The sequence below is a fragment of the Lithobates pipiens genome, unplaced genomic scaffold (genome assembly GCF_037356315.1).
Source record: "Lithobates pipiens isolate NorthernLeopardFrog02 unplaced genomic scaffold, aLitPip1_a1.2 Scaffold_13, whole genome shotgun sequence".
Classification (NCBI taxonomy): domain Eukaryota; kingdom Metazoa; phylum Chordata; class Amphibia; order Anura; family Ranidae; genus Lithobates; species Lithobates pipiens.
The window spans coordinates 146,037,859-146,054,614 of record NW_027507718.1 but is presented as its reverse complement, the minus strand read 5'-3'; the positions used below and the strand labels follow the sequence as shown (position 1 = coordinate 146,054,614).

At 44.8% G+C, this 16,756-nt stretch overlaps 1 protein-coding gene across 23 annotated transcripts in view; it reads left to right on the top strand.

The window, feature by feature from the left end:
* PTPRS (protein tyrosine phosphatase receptor type S) overlaps positions 1–16,756 on the top strand; it is a 733,740-nt gene that overhangs the window by 591,842 nt on the left and 125,142 nt on the right. For all 23 annotated transcript variants that reach the window (XM_077475694.1, XM_077475692.1, XM_077475693.1 and 20 more), the window contains one exon: positions 12,606–12,781. In XM_077475694.1, the coding sequence (XP_077331820.1) occupies positions 12,606–12,781 (176 nt within the window). The remainder of the gene's footprint in view (positions 1–12,605; positions 12,782–16,756) is intronic.

The window sequence follows — 16,756 nt, the reverse complement described above, 5'->3', positions numbered from 1 at the left end:
ACCGGCCACCACTGGTCTCACCTGCTCAGGAAACGCTAGAAGAAAACCATGTTGATCCATGTAGTGATTGCAGCCAGGGCCTGTATCCCAGCCCACTAGAAACAGGAGACTTCCCCTGCGCCACGGCTGTCCAAGATTGCTGGGATTTACCATATGGAAAGCCTTGTGGAAGCACTCCACCGGTGAAGAGGAATTCAGAAATACCTGGTTTTACTGGACTTGGTTTACTGTTGGCAGAAGATGTGTGAAATTTGGTAACACCCCCTATCTCCCCCACCTATTTATTTTTTCTTCCCCCACTCTCATCCTCTCCCCTACTTTTTTGTTTCTACATCTAACTCTGTGTTCAATCTACTTTCTGTGTTGGCTGGGGTTCAGCCCTGTTGCTGTGACCGGCTCTATGCCATGTATTGTTACAAAATTTACAAAATCAAAAAAATTTTGTTGTTCAAACCATTCTTAAATAATTTTTGCAGTGTGGCAGGGTGCATTATCCTGCTGAAAGAGGCCACTGCCATTAGGGAATACCACTTACAAAAAGGAGTAAACTTGGTCAGCAACAATATCTAAAGTGGAACTTTACACATAACAACTTGATAAAAAATAAAGTTGTTTAGCAGCGAACATACATTCCACATTAATCATTATGCTAACAAAATTTTGTGCTGTAAACTGCTTCCAGGATTGCTCCTGTTTCTTCTTTCTGGAGGTTGCCATTTTCCTGAAGCCCAGAGACCCTGAACAGCATTAAATCATAGCGGAACTAAACCCATGGATTTAACAGTTTCAGTTCCTAGAATACTGGGATTGCTAAATGTCACATTTGCTTGTGCTCTCAAACAAACCATCAAGCTATCAAATGGCTGGTGTCATAACTGATCACATGTGCTGCACCATGGCAACTACAGATTAAACAGAAGCAGCTTCCTTGGCTGAAAAGGATAGGAGGGCTTAATTCCACTTTAAGGCTGTCAGCAGATCGGCCGCTACAAATGCAGCAGTGCCTAAAACTGGAGAGCAACTGAGCATGTGCAGAGCAGGGTGAGGCACTGTATTACTAGATTTTACACAATATAGGCCATTTCTTTCTTTTTTTTTTTTTCATTTTAATAATTTTACAAAACGTTGCAGGATTGACACATAAGTATAAAGTTCCCACTTAGGCCCTTATTTTTAATGTTTTACATAGCTATACCTGCAAAATGGGCCAGCCTGAAGTCATCTCCACTTTAAGTAGCTGGTACATGTCAAAATAATAATCACATCAATGGCAGGACCAAGGTTTCCCAGCAGAAGATTGTCCAAAGCATCACACTGCCTCTGCCTGCTTACCTTCTTCCCATACTACATCCTGGTGCCTGGCTGTGGACACATGGTCAGCATGGTAGCCTGACCAGTCTGCAGCTGCGTAGCCTCATAAACAACGAATTGCAGTGCACATTTTTTTTCTGCTTTCAACACATCAACTTCATAGACAACATTTTACTTGCTGCCTAATATATCTTCTGCCAGAGGGGCCTGCTTTACGTGTGGCGCTGGTGAGTTACATCTAGAGAGACCTCTGTCTGGGATCCTGCTTTTACTCGACTCTCACTGCTACCTTACACCTGACAATCCTACTACAACACGGGGGAAGAAACCCAGATGACTACCAAGTCACGCCATTCCGATTCCATCGAACACTACTTGGCCCCAGCCATGGACGTTTTTAAGGAGGCCGGAGACCCGGCAACTTCCCCACGTGGCACCAGGATCTCTCCTTCACACCGAGCGGGCTCGAGGCATAGCTACCCTGCTTCCTCATGTGGATCAGACTGCTTCCGCTCTTGGGGCTCTCGGAGACACAGATGTGGCTGCACTGTTGAGTGGTCTCCCTACCAAAACTGAGCTTGCCTCCATGCTGCATACCTTGTAGCGCTCCATCAAGAAGGTGTCTTCCATGAGATCTGAGCTGGCTTACATGCTGCAGAGCAACAGTTTGACCATCACCACACAGCAATCTCTGACCCCCAGACCCAAGTGCACAGACTAGCCATGGAACACCACATAGCATTATTTCTCCTGTTGCAATTTTCTAGATTGTATAATCTCAGTATTAGAGGGCTCCTTGAGGCTAGGGGTGATGGGGGGGATCTAACTGACATGATCAGGGGGTTCTTAGGTTTCCCCCCTTCATCACCAGGCCATTTTTTGCGATACAGCTCTGTGTTACTTTAACTGACAATTGCTGCTAGCTTGCGCACTCCATCCCAAAATATTATCCCTTTGTATTTCTAAAAGGTCCATATGTCTATGGATATTTCTTGAGTATTTAGACATTTTTATCAGAGCTTGTACACTGTTCAAAAAATACCCAGTACCAACTCCTGATGCCCACCAGGCCTGTATAGCTGACTTTTTATCCAGGGCTGGACTTCCCAAACTCCCCATTTACACTCTGAAACAATTGGAAGCTAAAATACAGAAGACGAACTGCATACAGCCGTGGAATCTTTAGTCTTTGGTAAGACACTTGGCCCAGATGGCTAAACAGCTAAATATTATAAAAAAAACTTTTTGCAAGCTGACTTACTCCCTCACTTAACATCATATGGTAATTATGTCTCAGGTGATGGAAAGTTTAAACCTGAAATCCTTTATGCACACATCACTATTATTCCTAAACCAGATAAGGATCCCATATGCGCTGGAATCTATAGGCCCATTTTCTTATTGAACATTAATGCCAAAATGTACGCAAAAGTACTAGCAAACCAGTTACTACCCATACTACCGAAATGGGTTTCTCCAGCTTAGACAGGGTTTATTTCTGTCAGGGAAGCTAATGTTGATTGCTCATACCTGACATATCTCCCAGCGCACCCTGTTACTCTCTGCTGATGCTGAAAAAGCATTTAACAGGGTGGACTGGGACTGTCTTCTAGTGGTTTTAGCCCACTTAGACCCTTGGATGATCGATCTCATAGTGATTAATTTACTTTGCATAATTGTACATAACAGAGCTGCTCTCTATCTCCCCTCTTATTTGCCCTTTCCCTGGAACCCTTCCTTTCTATTATCAGACAGGATAACATTAAAGAGGAAGTAAACCCTGATGGGTTTATGCATAGTAAATGCATAGCGATGCATAGTAGTCCATTATGTGTCACTTACCTGACACAGGAGCCAGCGAAGTCACCGCTGTCCCCTGTAGTCCTGAGCAACCATCTTCTTGGTGGGTCTCGCTGCTCCGGCGCTGTGATTCGCCGGAGCAGCGATGACGTCACGCACGGGAGCCGACACTCGCGGCATATCGCCCCAATCTGTTGCTTATCCAGTGCGCCTGCGCGTCGCTGTCTATGGCGCATGCGCCGTAGACAGCGGTGGCTGTATTCAGGTAAATATCTCCTAAACCGTATAGGTTTAGGAGATATTTCTTGGACCTACAGGTAAGCCTTAATCTAGGCTTACCTGTAGGTCAAAGTGGTTTGTAAGGGTTTACAACCACTAGTAGTAGAATAAAGGTAACATAAATATGCTGAGGATATTCTTTTCTATGTGAGACAGCCTAGGATCAGTTTACCGAGTTTGATGCTTGATTTTGATGCTTTTGGTAAGATACCGAATTTTAAAATGAATCTCACTAAGTTTGACATCCTTAACCTTAGTGTACCACATATAGAAGCGCAGGCTTTGAAAACATTGTTCCCCTTCGCATGGCAAGTGTCCTCTCTATAATATCTTGGGATTTCACTTACCCCATCTCTCTCTGGACTTTTTCAGGCAAACGTCATGCCCCTTAACCCATCAGGCATTACCTGAACCACTGGAACCCGCTTTCACACACTTGGTTTGGTAGAATAAATGTCATCAAGATGAACATGCTGTCATGGTTGCTTTTTTTTGTTTCAAATGATTCCCTTTGGTGTCCCGACCAGATATTTTACTCTACTTCAATCCATTATAGGAAAGTATGTTTGGAAGCAATCTCCACCTCCCCTATCTAGGGCAGTTCTCTGCAGATCCAAACGCTGAGGGGGTCTTGCTCTACCAGATCTTTTTTTTAAACATTTAAAGTTTATTAAAGAAAAATCAAGCTACAAAACACATTAATTGCAGATGAAACTACCTGATTGGATAACATTTCAGCAACAGTAGTTACAGACTCGCATTGTTAGATATCTTGGTTTCAGTGGTGGCCGATCAGCGACTGTCAGCTAACTTTCCATAGTCAGACATCAATGTAGTGCTCGAGTGGATCAACAGAGAGCCTATTGAACTAGTAATCACGTCTATAAAAAATTCCCTTGTAAAAGGGTTAAAGGGATTGTAAAGTGAATTTTTTTTTTTTTTTAAATAACAAACATGTTAAACTTACCTCCACTGTGCAGCTCGTTTTGCACAGAGTGGCCCCGAACCTACTCTTCTGGGGTCCCTCGGCGGCTGTCTCTGCTTCTTCCCGCAGGTGCTTCTCACGTTCATGCGAGTTCCCTCGCATGGTGAGAAGCATCTACGGACGCGCTCCCGTTATACAGCCGGCTCCGCGTCAGTGGATGTGATTGACAGCAGCGCAAGCCAATGGCTGCGCTGCTTTCCATCCATCCACTCCAACCAATCAACGGCCAGGCTGAACGGTGGAAAGGACATCAGGGGGACGAGCGCAGGACTTTCGAGGGGTGTGGTAAGTAAAACGGGGGGGCTGGGGGTGCAGGCACTGTCAGATGTTTTTTCACCTTAATACATAGAATGCATTAAGGTGAAAAAACATTTACCTTTACAACCCCTTTAAGGCACACTACCGTTCATATTGTAACAATCAAAACCTAAACACAAACATTAAAGCATTACAAAAGCCTTATTAGGCATATTTTCATTTTTAACAGTATACAGAACAAGTTACACCATGCTAATTGCGATCATAGAGCCAGAAGTGGCGAAAAGAAGATAGAAAAGAAGTATCAGCCTTTCTAAAGGCCGGCACCATGAAAAGGAAAAATAGAGGATGCAGTTGTCTAGAAAGAAAGAGAGGACATTGCTGGGTCAGGTACTCAGAGACACTCGCTCATCATGTTTGTGTCAGGGAGGCGTATGTAGTAGAGTATTTAAAGATGATCCAAGGTTGCCAGGTATCAGTGTACTTGTCTATGCTTTCGTGTGCTATAGCCCTAACCTCTTCCATTTTGTGGAGATGATGTACCTCTCCCAGCCATTCCTTGATTGAGGGAGTAGCAGTATCTCTCCAATATCTAGGTATGACCGCCTTTGCGGCTGTAAATAAGAATCTCGTCAGCGATTTTTTTATCATTTTTCATCGAAAGGTTAGTAATGTGTAATAAACAGCACTTTGCGTCCAGTGGGATCTTTGTATCGGTTATTTGTTTTATAATGCTAGTTACTTGAGTCCAAAAAAGGTTGAATTAGGTCACATTCCCACCATAAGTGTTGTAATGTGCCCTTAGCTTGGTTACAGTGCCAGCATAAGTCCGGAACCGTAGGGAACCAGGTATGCAGTTGAATTGGCGTATTATACCAATTCGTTAAAAGTGTGAAAGATGTTTCTTGTAGTCGAGTGCTAATAGCACATTTATGAGCAAATATACACGCCTGTAACCATTGATCCTTTGTAAAGGACAAATTTAGTGCTGCTTCCCAGAAGAGCTTGTGTTTGTTAGGCTCCTGGAGGACTGCGGATTGCTCTACCAGATCTTAAAGCGGAGATCCGCCTATGCCTGCAAAAATGAAAAGCCAGCAGCTACAAATACTATAGCTGCTGACTTTTAATAGGGTACTTGCCTGTTCTGGAGTCCAGCAATGTTGGCACCGCAGCTGTTTCATTACATCAGCTGTCGGGTGCTGCCACCGCCATTGCCGGTGAGGGAACCATGCAGTGAAGCATTACGGCTCCACACCGGGTCCCTACTGTGCATGCATGAGGCACCAATGAGCTCTCTCCTGGCCCAGTGGCAGGGGAAGGAGGAGCTGCGGAAGTAATTTGCTGCGGCCTGGTCTCCCGGAAGTGGGGACAGGGTACCTGTCAAAGGTCACAGGTATCAGCTCCTAACCTGCCCCACCCCCCGAAAGGTGCCAAATGTGGCACCAGAGGGGGGAGGAGACAAATGAGCGGAAGTTCCACTTTTGGGTCAAACTCCGCTTTAAACTGTACTTCCCCTGTTCTGTCAGGGAAGTAGAGAGATCTACTGTTCCTATTAATCAGGAACAGCGATTGCTCTCTATTTCCTGTCAGTACACTACCCCACAGTTAGAAACACCCCCCTTGGGAACACTTAACCCCTTGATGGCCACCTAGTGTTAACCCCACTCCTGCCAGTGACATTTATACAGTAATAAGTGGCTATTTATAAAAGTAAGTGGTCCCAAAAAAGTGTCAAGTGTCCAATCTGTCCCCGCAATGTCGCAATCCCACAAAAAAATGCAAATCACTGCCATTACTAGTAAAAATGTATTTAAATTTTTTTTTTAAAAATGGCATAAATCTATTCCCTATTTTGTAGACACTATAACTTATGTTTAAACCAATCAAAATGCGCTTATTGCGATTTTTTTTTTTTTTTTTTTTTTTAACCAAAAATATGTAGAAGAATACATATTGGCCTAAACTGATGAAGAAATGTTGTTTTTCTGATGCCTACATGGCAGGATACGTATGATATAGCTCTGCCCCTATATCCACCCACAGGACCTGTTTAGTTCTATAAAAGTCTGACTGAGCGCTACACTCCACGATCCAGAGACACTCTGGATCATTAGGATTTTCCAGGGAGGAAAGTGACTCCTCCAGTTCTGGCAGACCCCTGTACAAAGGGCGCAAATGTACACTTAAAGTGTAAGTAAACCCCCCTATCGTTTTTAGCCAAGGAAGTTGCCTCTGTTTAATATAAAACTACCATGATGCTGCACATGTGATCGGTCATGACACCAGCCATTGGATGGTTTAACAGTTTGATTGAGAGCACAACCAATGGGAGTGTTACATTTCGGGCATGCCCTGGAAAGGAAACTGTTTTATGGATGGGTTTACTTCCGCTTTAAGAGAAAGCACACAGCTCAGCGCCAAAAAGGCAAATGTTGGTCATGTGGAAATGACCATATGCCAGGAAAGCTACTTTGCAGCAACTGCTTCAGGCAGCTTGCCAGAGACTAGGAGTACGAGAGTCAGCAGGTGTCAACCTTGCTCAAGAAAGTAGTTTGTGACTCCCTGGCAGAATTTTCCTGTCATCTAAGACTTGCCTACACACGATCACTCAAAACTCCAATCGTTTAACGCAATGACGTATGACGTGACTAGAAAAAGGAAGTTCAATAGCCAGTAGCCAATAGCTGCCCTTGCATCGCTGTTGGTCTGTCGGACCTGCATACAGACGAGCAGTTTTCTCGATAGGAAATGGTTTTGAAACATGTTCTATTTCTAAAGTCTGTAAAATTTTTCGACAGAAAAGATACAATTGAAGCCCACATACAGTCGAATTTTCAGACGGATTAGTTCCATCTGAACTTTGCTGGCAAAGTCCGGTCGTGTGTACACAGCATAAGGTTCAGGCTTTGATTTTGCAATGATACCACCATTCATTAAGCCAGTAAAAGCTGCACTGGAATGGGAGCTTCTGGAACCTGGAGAAAAACTATCACACACCATACATCCTGATTTTAAATTGTGTGGCAATCGCTGCACAACACGCATTAGGTGCCTTTATCCTTTCAGGGCACCCCAAATGAGATGCGATTCTGCTGTGATTGTCACATATCTTCCAGGCTGCCAGAAATTGGAAACAGATCGCCTATCCAGACAATACGAGGATCCCAATGAATGGTCCCTTCACACCAAAGTGTTCAAATAGATCATCCACGAGTGGGGGTGTCCGCAACTGGATCTTTTTGCCTCATCAACCTACCGCAAGGTATGCCGGTTCCTCTCACGCTACCCTCATCCACTAGTGGAGGGCACGGATGCCTTGATGCATCCTTGGGTTGTGAAACTGGCCTATGCCTTCCCTCCAATTTCTTTAATCCTGAAATTCCTGAGGAGATTGTTGACAAAGAATTTGAGTCATCACAGTATTGCCTTACTAGCCTCGCAGACCATGGTTCTTCTGGCAATGGATCTCAGTGTGTGCCCACCGATCACTCTCCGGATGACTCCTCTCCTGTTGCAAGGAGATATCCTACATCCACAACCATCACGACTGGCCTTAGCAGCCTTATTGAAAGGCAGGGGTTACAAGAGTTTGTAAAGTTCTAATAACCTCTGGAGGACATCCTGAGTTACAAAAAAGGGTCAACCAATACCATCTACTCCAGAATATGGAATAGGTTCACGACCTTTGCAACTGGATGTCAGTTTGACCCTAGTGGCCCAAATGTATCTCAAATGCTGTCTTTCCTACAATCCAGATTGGATTTGGGGCTCTGCCTAAGTTTGCTTAAGGTACAAATTTCTCGGCTTTTACCCAAAAGAAATGGGCAGCAAACCTGCTGGTGGAGCACTTTATGAGAGTAGTACCTAGACTACACCCTCCCAAAAGAAATAGGTTCCCTCAATGGGTCCTGGTAGTAGTCCTCATTTTTCTAGCAAACCCTCCTTGTGCTCCGACAGAAGACTGTTCATTATGGTATATCACCTTAAAAATGGCTTTCCTAATAGCCAGGGGGAAGGGTGTCGGAACTCCAAGAATTGGGGCAGCCGAACCTTATTCCATGATCTTCCCAGACAGGGTTGTGCTGAGACCATTGTATTATTTTGTTCCAAAAGCAGCTTCAATATTTAATCTCTCCAGTGAATGGGTGCTACCAGCCTTCCCAGCGGAATCAGCTGCTGATCTGCACGAGTTGGACATTCCAAAAGTGTTCAAAGCCTATCTCCAGGCTACTTCTATGTGCAAATTAAAATTTTAAATGTATCACCACAAGATGGCGTTGTGGATACAGCTAGGTTTGAGTGTGCCAACGTCCTAAATATATTACAAATTTTGCAATATATTTACTTCTATATTCAGAAGTTCTGACATCTGTCTTTTCATCATACCTACCGTAAAATTTTAAAGGAAAGAGGCCTCGGCATCTTGGCCTGGATAGTAAAAACTATTTACTGGGCATATAGAGTGGCCGGGAAGGATCCGGAGGTGGTTAGAGCTCACTCAACCAGGACAATGAGGGTTTTTTACTAAAGGAAAATCCACTTTGCACTGCAGGTGCACTTGGAAGTAAAGTCGCTGTAGATCCAAGGGTGATATGCAAGGAAAATAAAAAACAGCATTTTAGCTTGCACATGATTGGATGATAAAATCAGCAGAGCTTCCACTCATTTCAGATCTACCCTTTAGATTTAGAGCGACTGCACTTTCAAATGCACTTGCAGTGCAAAGTGGATTTGCATTTCGTAAATAAACCCCAATGTCTTCTTCTTGGGCGGCACGGACTGTCTCTGGCTAGTTGGTCATTACATCATTACATCATACGGACTTAAAACACTACAGAGTGGATCCAGCAGCTCTTACTACCATATAGTTTGGGAGGAAAACTATCCAAGATTCTTTGTCTATTGTCAAATAAAGTAAAGTAATAAGTATAAAGTTAGGCACCTGTAGGCATCATACATTTAAGGAGGAGTACAACTGGTAGAGTCAGTGCTTGAGAAGGATCTGGGTGTTCTGTTAGATTTATAAAAAAAAAAAACCTTCATACTCACTGCATTCTGTGCAGAGAAGGGCAACCAAACTGATGAGAGGCATGGAGGAGCTAAGCTATGAGGAAAGATTGACTGAACTGAATTTATTCTCTCCTGAGAAATGACGATTAATCACTTCATGTCTGGAAGATTTTGCCCCCTTCAAGATCAGCCCATTTTTGCGATACGGCACTGCGTTATTGTATGCGTTATTTTAACTGACAATTGCACGGTCATGCAGCGTTGTACCCAAAATATATATGCTATAACCTATCCAATATTTTTTTTTTTTTAAATCAAATATCATTTCAGTGACACTAATAAAAATATGCACTGTACTAATGACACTGACTGGGAAGGGGTTAACACCAGGGGCAATCAAAAGGCTAACTGTGTGCATAGCCAGTGTTTTACTGTGCTGTGTGAGGTGCTTTTACCAGGGGAAGAATTAGATACACAAACTTCATCCCTTCCTTCCTGTCAGAACGACAGTCTGTCTTTTTTACATAGGCAGAGCGTAATTACATAGTTAGTAAGATTGAATAAAGACACCAGTCCATCCAGTTCAACCTGAGTAAGTGTCTACAATTGTCCCTATCCCTGTACATTTTACACTCACATTGGTCCTTACCCTTAAAGAGCCCACAATCCAACTTCCCCATTCATATACTAGGGCCAATTTTGGACAGAAGCCAATTAACCAACCAGCATGTCTTTGGAGTGTGGGAGGAAACCAGAGTAAACCCACACAGGCACAGGGAGAACATGCAAACTCCAGGCAGGTAGTGTCGTGGTTGGGATTTGAACCAGCGACCCTTTTTACTGCTAGGTGAGAGTGCTAACCACTACACCACTGTGCCACCAGTTCTATCCCTCTGCCTGATGATTGGCAGGTGGCAGAGGACAGCGGGTACCCTGCACCCACCAATCTGTTTCTCTTGTGTGTAATCACAGTGGAAGCGAGCCGCTGGCGGTGCGCATGCGTGCCTCCTACCCAGAAGTGTCGGATCACAATTTTATATTTATTTTTCTGTGTGTGTGTATATAATATATATTGTGTATATTGTGCCTGGCATACAGGTGCCATCCTGTAGCAGTAAAACTGCTATAGGGTGGACCTAAAGTGGTTAAAAGGGCATATGATCACCATGTACACATACATACTGTAAGTGGTCCTTATAGTTACGGTAACTTGGTGTAGAGTTATTCATGCTAAAGAGGAACTGCAGTCTGCTCACATAATGTATTAAAACAGCTTTGCATTCTGAAGCTCCCCCCCCCCCCAACCACTTTGCATATTATTTTATATATACTGTGATTCTGTACTTGCCAAATATGCTGCAGAAATCTCCCTTCACTGAGTCCGGCTGCAACCATTTTAACTATGGGCAGCTGAAGCTGTTGTCTGTTCACTTCCTGGATTTACACAGACACACAGAGACCTCCAGCTCTGCAGCCCTGTAGCTCTCATTGGCACTCTTATAACTCATCCCCCCTCCCATCCTGGCAAACTCACAAGAGTGAGAGCTGTGCGTGATGTGTTAAGCCTAGGCATTTTTTTACCAGACAAACAGGAAGTGGGCTGTATAAGGTATTTACTGGCAGAAAAAAAAATATTTTACTATCTAAAGTTAAAACAACAAGGGCAGAAGATTTATTAGATAGAAAGTTGAAAAGAATACTGATTTACGCTTTAAAGAGGAGGGTCACCTTAAAAAAATTATTAAAAGTCAGCAGCTAAAAATACTGCAGCTGCTGACTTTTAATAGGCACGTACCTGTCCAGGGTGCCCCCGATGTGGGCAGCAGATGACAAGCAATTCCTGTCAGGGAATCAGGAAGTGAAGTGTTGCGGCTTCACTGCCCGGTTCCCTACTGCACATGTGCGAGCGCACTGCACATCCTCATTGGTCCCCGTTGTGTTCTGGGAACTGTGTGTTTCCCAGAAAACAGTGGGGGGGGGGGGGGCAGGCATCTGTGGCTAGCTATTCCTGGAAGTGGGTGCAGATACCTAGATTATACAGGTATCTGCACCCCCTCCCCCCTGAAAGGGGGAGGAATCCGATGAGTGGACATTCCACTTTAGGGTAGATCTCCACTTTAAGGTCATCACAGAAGAGAAGGGGGCACTCTGTCTGGAGGAAAAGAGATTTAACCTCCGCATATGGAAATGTTTTGTTACAATAAGAGCTGTGAAAATAGGCTTCCACGAGAACTAGTGGCTGGATTATTTCCTAAATATACAAAATATAACTGGCTGTTAACATGTATATGTAATAACACCAGGGATTGATCTGATTGCCTTCTGGAGAATCAGGAAAGAATTTATTTTTCTTCTGCTGGAGCAAATTGGACCATGCTTTATAGGTTTTGCCTAGCCTTGGATCTACTATGGCTATAGGATTCTGTATGTGCAGGTTTTCCATTTATTATTTTGTTTTTTTGCTGTTGCTTGAACTGGGTGGACTTGTGTGTTTTTCTTTTTTTGTTTTGTTTTTTTCCAACCTGACTATTTATAGTATGTAACCATGGTCAACCATCTGTATCAATGGACGTTGGGCTTGTACCAGTTGCATTGGTTTAAGACACATCTAAGGTGTTGGACGTTTTCTGACCTACATTGGACCTGTTTAGGCAGGTTTTGCATAGACTTGTATGGAAATACAAAACCTATTTGAAATGAAAAAAAATCCCATTGCCTCAGACACAAGAGGATTGGGTTTGTTTAAAAAGACAGTACATTGGTTTACTATACTGTAATTGATGACTGTACCTTACAAAGTTGTTGCATTTTGCCTGGTTAAATAATACTGATTGTCTTGTAAAATCATAACCCTGTAGTTCATATAGTGAAAGTTGATTGTATTCTTTAAAATCCAGCTGCCAGTTATTTTATCCAATCCTGCTTTTGTCCTCTAGCAATAAATGGATGTTGTTTTTTGCAGGAATTCTTGGCAGTGACTACGTCAATGCGAACTATATTGATGGATACCGAAAACAAAATGCATACATAGCTACACAAGGTCCTCTACCAGACACCTTTGGAGACTTCTGGCGGATGGTATGGGAGCAGCGGTCTGCCACTATAGTGATGATGACACGACTAGAGGAAAAGTCTCGGGTGAGAATTTTTGCAATTTTTTATTTTTTTCTTCAAAAGCCAGGTACATTTTATAAACCCCAGTTTTATCTCTTCTATTGCTTTTTTCCCCTATAGCAAAAATAAACCTTAGAACAGATAATTTGATTCTAAATCTGAGGCCTAGTGGGCTGGACTGCATTACTTTTTCCCAGGAGCTGCCTTACTGCTTAAGTTTGTATTTTTTTCATTGGACTCAAGAGTCTCTCTGTAGAAATGACTTTCTTCTAACCCTCTACTCTACAGCAGATTTGTCTGTGGCTAGCAAGTATCCATCATTGAACCTGGCACAAACTTTCTTTTGCCATTCAGACCAGCCATTTCATGAGGTCAGGTGACGTGACTTTTTAAATTGGTGGGAGTGAATTCAAAACATTGTGCTTGGTCCCTCTTTAAAATGGAAGGCTATGAGGTAGTATAGTCACCCCTGAAAGGCAGCACCAAATACATAAAAGGACCACAAGGGGTCGCATTGGGTTGACTCAACTTACCAACACAGTATAATGTCCTGAACAGAAGTCAAACAGGGTTAATGCCAAACCATAGATCACATCTACATCCTTTCACAGTCCCATCAAGAATCATTTCCACAATCTAAAACATGGAAAAATCTTTGCCCGTTTTGTGGACTTTAACCTCTTGCTGCCCTGTGTCTGTGTGCGCGCGTGTGTGTGTGTGTGTGTGTGTGTGTGTGTGTGATATATATATATATATATATATATATATATATATATATATATATATTTATTTATATTTATGGCCGAAGCCCTATGTCCGATACGTATCTGAGCAATACAAGTCTATCATAAGATACCCTATATGAAATGGACCTGAAAGTGTGCCCTGGTCTAATGGACGGTATACCAAAATAAGGGGGCATACCCAGTGATTAGAAATAAATGAGTTTGAAGAGAAATGTTTTGAGAAATGCCCTAAAAAAGGGGATGGGAGGGTGGGTATTGCGCACAGGAAACCGACAAAGACCACAGGCGAGTGGGCTGGTTAAATACCCCCCGGGCTCCTCCCATAAATTCAGGCCACCATACTGGCCTTCTTACTTATGGCCGAAGCCCTATGTCCGATACGTATCTGAGCAATACAAGTCTATCATAAGATACCCTATATGAAATGGACCTGAAAGTGTGCCCTGGTCTAATGGACGGTATACTAAAATAAGGGGGCAAAAACACTTAGGTAGGGGTAAGAGAGTTTTATTGTTTTCAGCTTTATCTTTACTGAGCCAGTTGGGTGAATGCCCGAGACATTTCTACCTGTGGGTTAGGGATGTATCGAGCGAAGCAGGCCGATTTCCACCTGCCCAATCTTTTGATGACGTGGTCCGGGACCCCGTGCCGGGATGCAGATGAAGCTGCTCCGATGCGGAAGGAATGACCGGAGTACTCACCGGGATTGAGGAGCAAATTGCGGAGAAGAACCATTACATGCTTGATGAACTGGTGGTTCGTTAATGGTTTGACCGGGAAGGGCAACAGAGGACAAGAGTCCGGGAGCTCGGGTAGAAGAGAGAGCAACTGTGAAAGTACAGCGACCGGGCACCAGGCGTTGTTGGTTTTGTAGAGGTGGATATCTACGCCGGTGCCTGCTTGCTGAGTCTTGGTAACCGAGAGGTGGAGAATGAAGTGGTCCTGGTGACGGATCAGATGACGTCTGCGAAGGACTGGACTGTGTGTGTTGTTATGGGTGAATTCGCTGGGTCGTAGAAAGCCGTAGTAGGCTAGATAAATGGCCGCCTGTATGACCACACTGGGGAGAACACCGAAGGGGTAGCTGATAAGCATGGTGGACATGTCCCTGAAGATGGAACTGGTGATGGGGAGCCGCTTGACCTTGTGTGGTGGTTGCTGTTTCTGAATGCCGCACAGGACGGCTCGGATAGCGTGAGATGAGAAGATGGACGGTTTGGTAGGATCCTGTAATGAGAGGTAGTGCTGTATGCCAGCTAAGTATAACCGGATGGTGTTGAAGGACAAGGCCAGTTGACTATGGCAGTACGAGGTGAAGGCTAGTATATGCCTGGCATCAGTTGGGGTGCCTACTGAGGAGGCAACCAGAAATGTATTGAACGCTTTCCAGGCTACCTGGTAGGCTTTCAAAGTGTTGTCTGCGAGTGATTGGTTGATGAGCCGAGTGGCTCCATGTAGATGCGGCTCTAGTCCAGGGACAACTGAGACCAGTGTGGGATAGGAGCTGACACCGTATCTGCTCCGGGAACCTGCCGGAGAAAGGACAGGAAATTAAAACGGGACAGTGCGTCAGCGGCAATGTTGTGCTTTCCAGGGATAAACGTGCAGTATACATTAAACTGATGTCGCAGAGACAGCTGCACCAGCCTGCGAAGGAAGGACATCACGGAGAGAGACTTAGACTTGCCTTTGTTGATAATTTTGGCCGTGGCCTGGTTATCGGTGGTAAAACCTACGGTTTGTCCTGTCCAGGTATGACCCCAGAGCTGGGCGGCTGCTACAATGGGGTAAAGCTCGAAAAGGGATGAAGACTGACTAAACCCAGGGATCAAGAGTATTTGAGAAGGCCAGGGTCCGGCGAACCAATGGTGGCCAAAAATAACCGCAAATCCTGTGGAGGCTGCGGCATCTGTTACTACCTGTGGTGAGAGAGGTGAGATGGACGGGATGAACAGGGAGATACCATTCCAGGAGGACAGGAACTCGTCCCACATTGATAAGTCTGCTATAGCTGCGACATCCAGGCTAAGGACTTGATCCGGGTCTTGTGCCTGAGAAAGGCAGACCAACAGGCGCGAGATAAAGGAGCGACCTTGTGGAATAATTTGCATGGCAAAGTTCAGCATGCCTAGTAGCGCCTGTAGCTGCCTCTTTGTACATCCCCTGGTGCAGGTGAATTCGTGGAGGACTGCCCTGATGCGGGTCAGTTTGTCGAAGGGCAGGCTGGCCTGCATGGCGCTGGTGTCAAGATTGACTCCGAGGAAGGTGATAAATTGTGCAGGCCCGTCAACCTTATGTTCGGCGATGGGGACGTTGAGATTCCCAAAGACGGTCCTTAACTTACCAAGGTCCCTTGGAGGTATGCCCGGCTGTTCAATCAATAGAAAGTCATCCAGGTAATGGATAACTTGCTGACAACAGGCCTTGTGCCGAAGCAAGCAAGAGACTGTGCGAACGTGTCGAACAGCCAGGGGCTGCTCTTGGAGCCAAATGTTAATTTAGTGGCAAAATAATATTGATCTCTCCATTTAATGCCGTGCCAGCACCAGAGGGATGGGTGAATAGGCAACAGCTTGAAGGCATCGGATATGTCGGCTTTGGACAGCCACGCACCTGTGCCTACTTCAAGGATGGCCTGGATCGCCATGTCCACGGAGGCGTGTTTTAATGAAAATTCTTCTGAAGGAATCAGGGAATTTAGGCTGGGAATGTGGGAAGAACGAGGCGCAGACAGGTCGTACACCAAACGATTTTTATTTGAAAACTTGCCCTTGACAAGCCCAATAGGGCTAACTCTCCACATATTGAAGGGGGGCTGTGTGAAGGGGCCCATGACGAAGCCTCGTTCCACCTCGGTTTGCAGCAACTGATCAATGGCCTGCTCGTCGGAAGCTGCTGAGCGGAGGTTTCCGCACTCGTAGGTTGTGTGGGGCAGGGAGATGAGGCCGGTATGGAAGCCGGTAGTGAAGCCACCGATGAGGAAAGTGGCTAGTGAAGGAGTGGGGTGCATGGTGAGGTAGAAGCCCAGGCATAGGACGTCTATGCGGCTCAGTCATGAGCCCTTGCGAGCTTTAACCTCACACAGATTTCTGGGGTGCGCTCTGTGACATATGACAGACGTGCAATGGCACTGGCTAAAATTACATGAGCCATAGTTGTAATTATTGCAAATGGCCGCCCCCCCCCCCCCCATGGTTCGGACCGAACGGCCAAACTTGTCCACTTGAGTTTTCGGTGTAGGGCCTGATGGGCC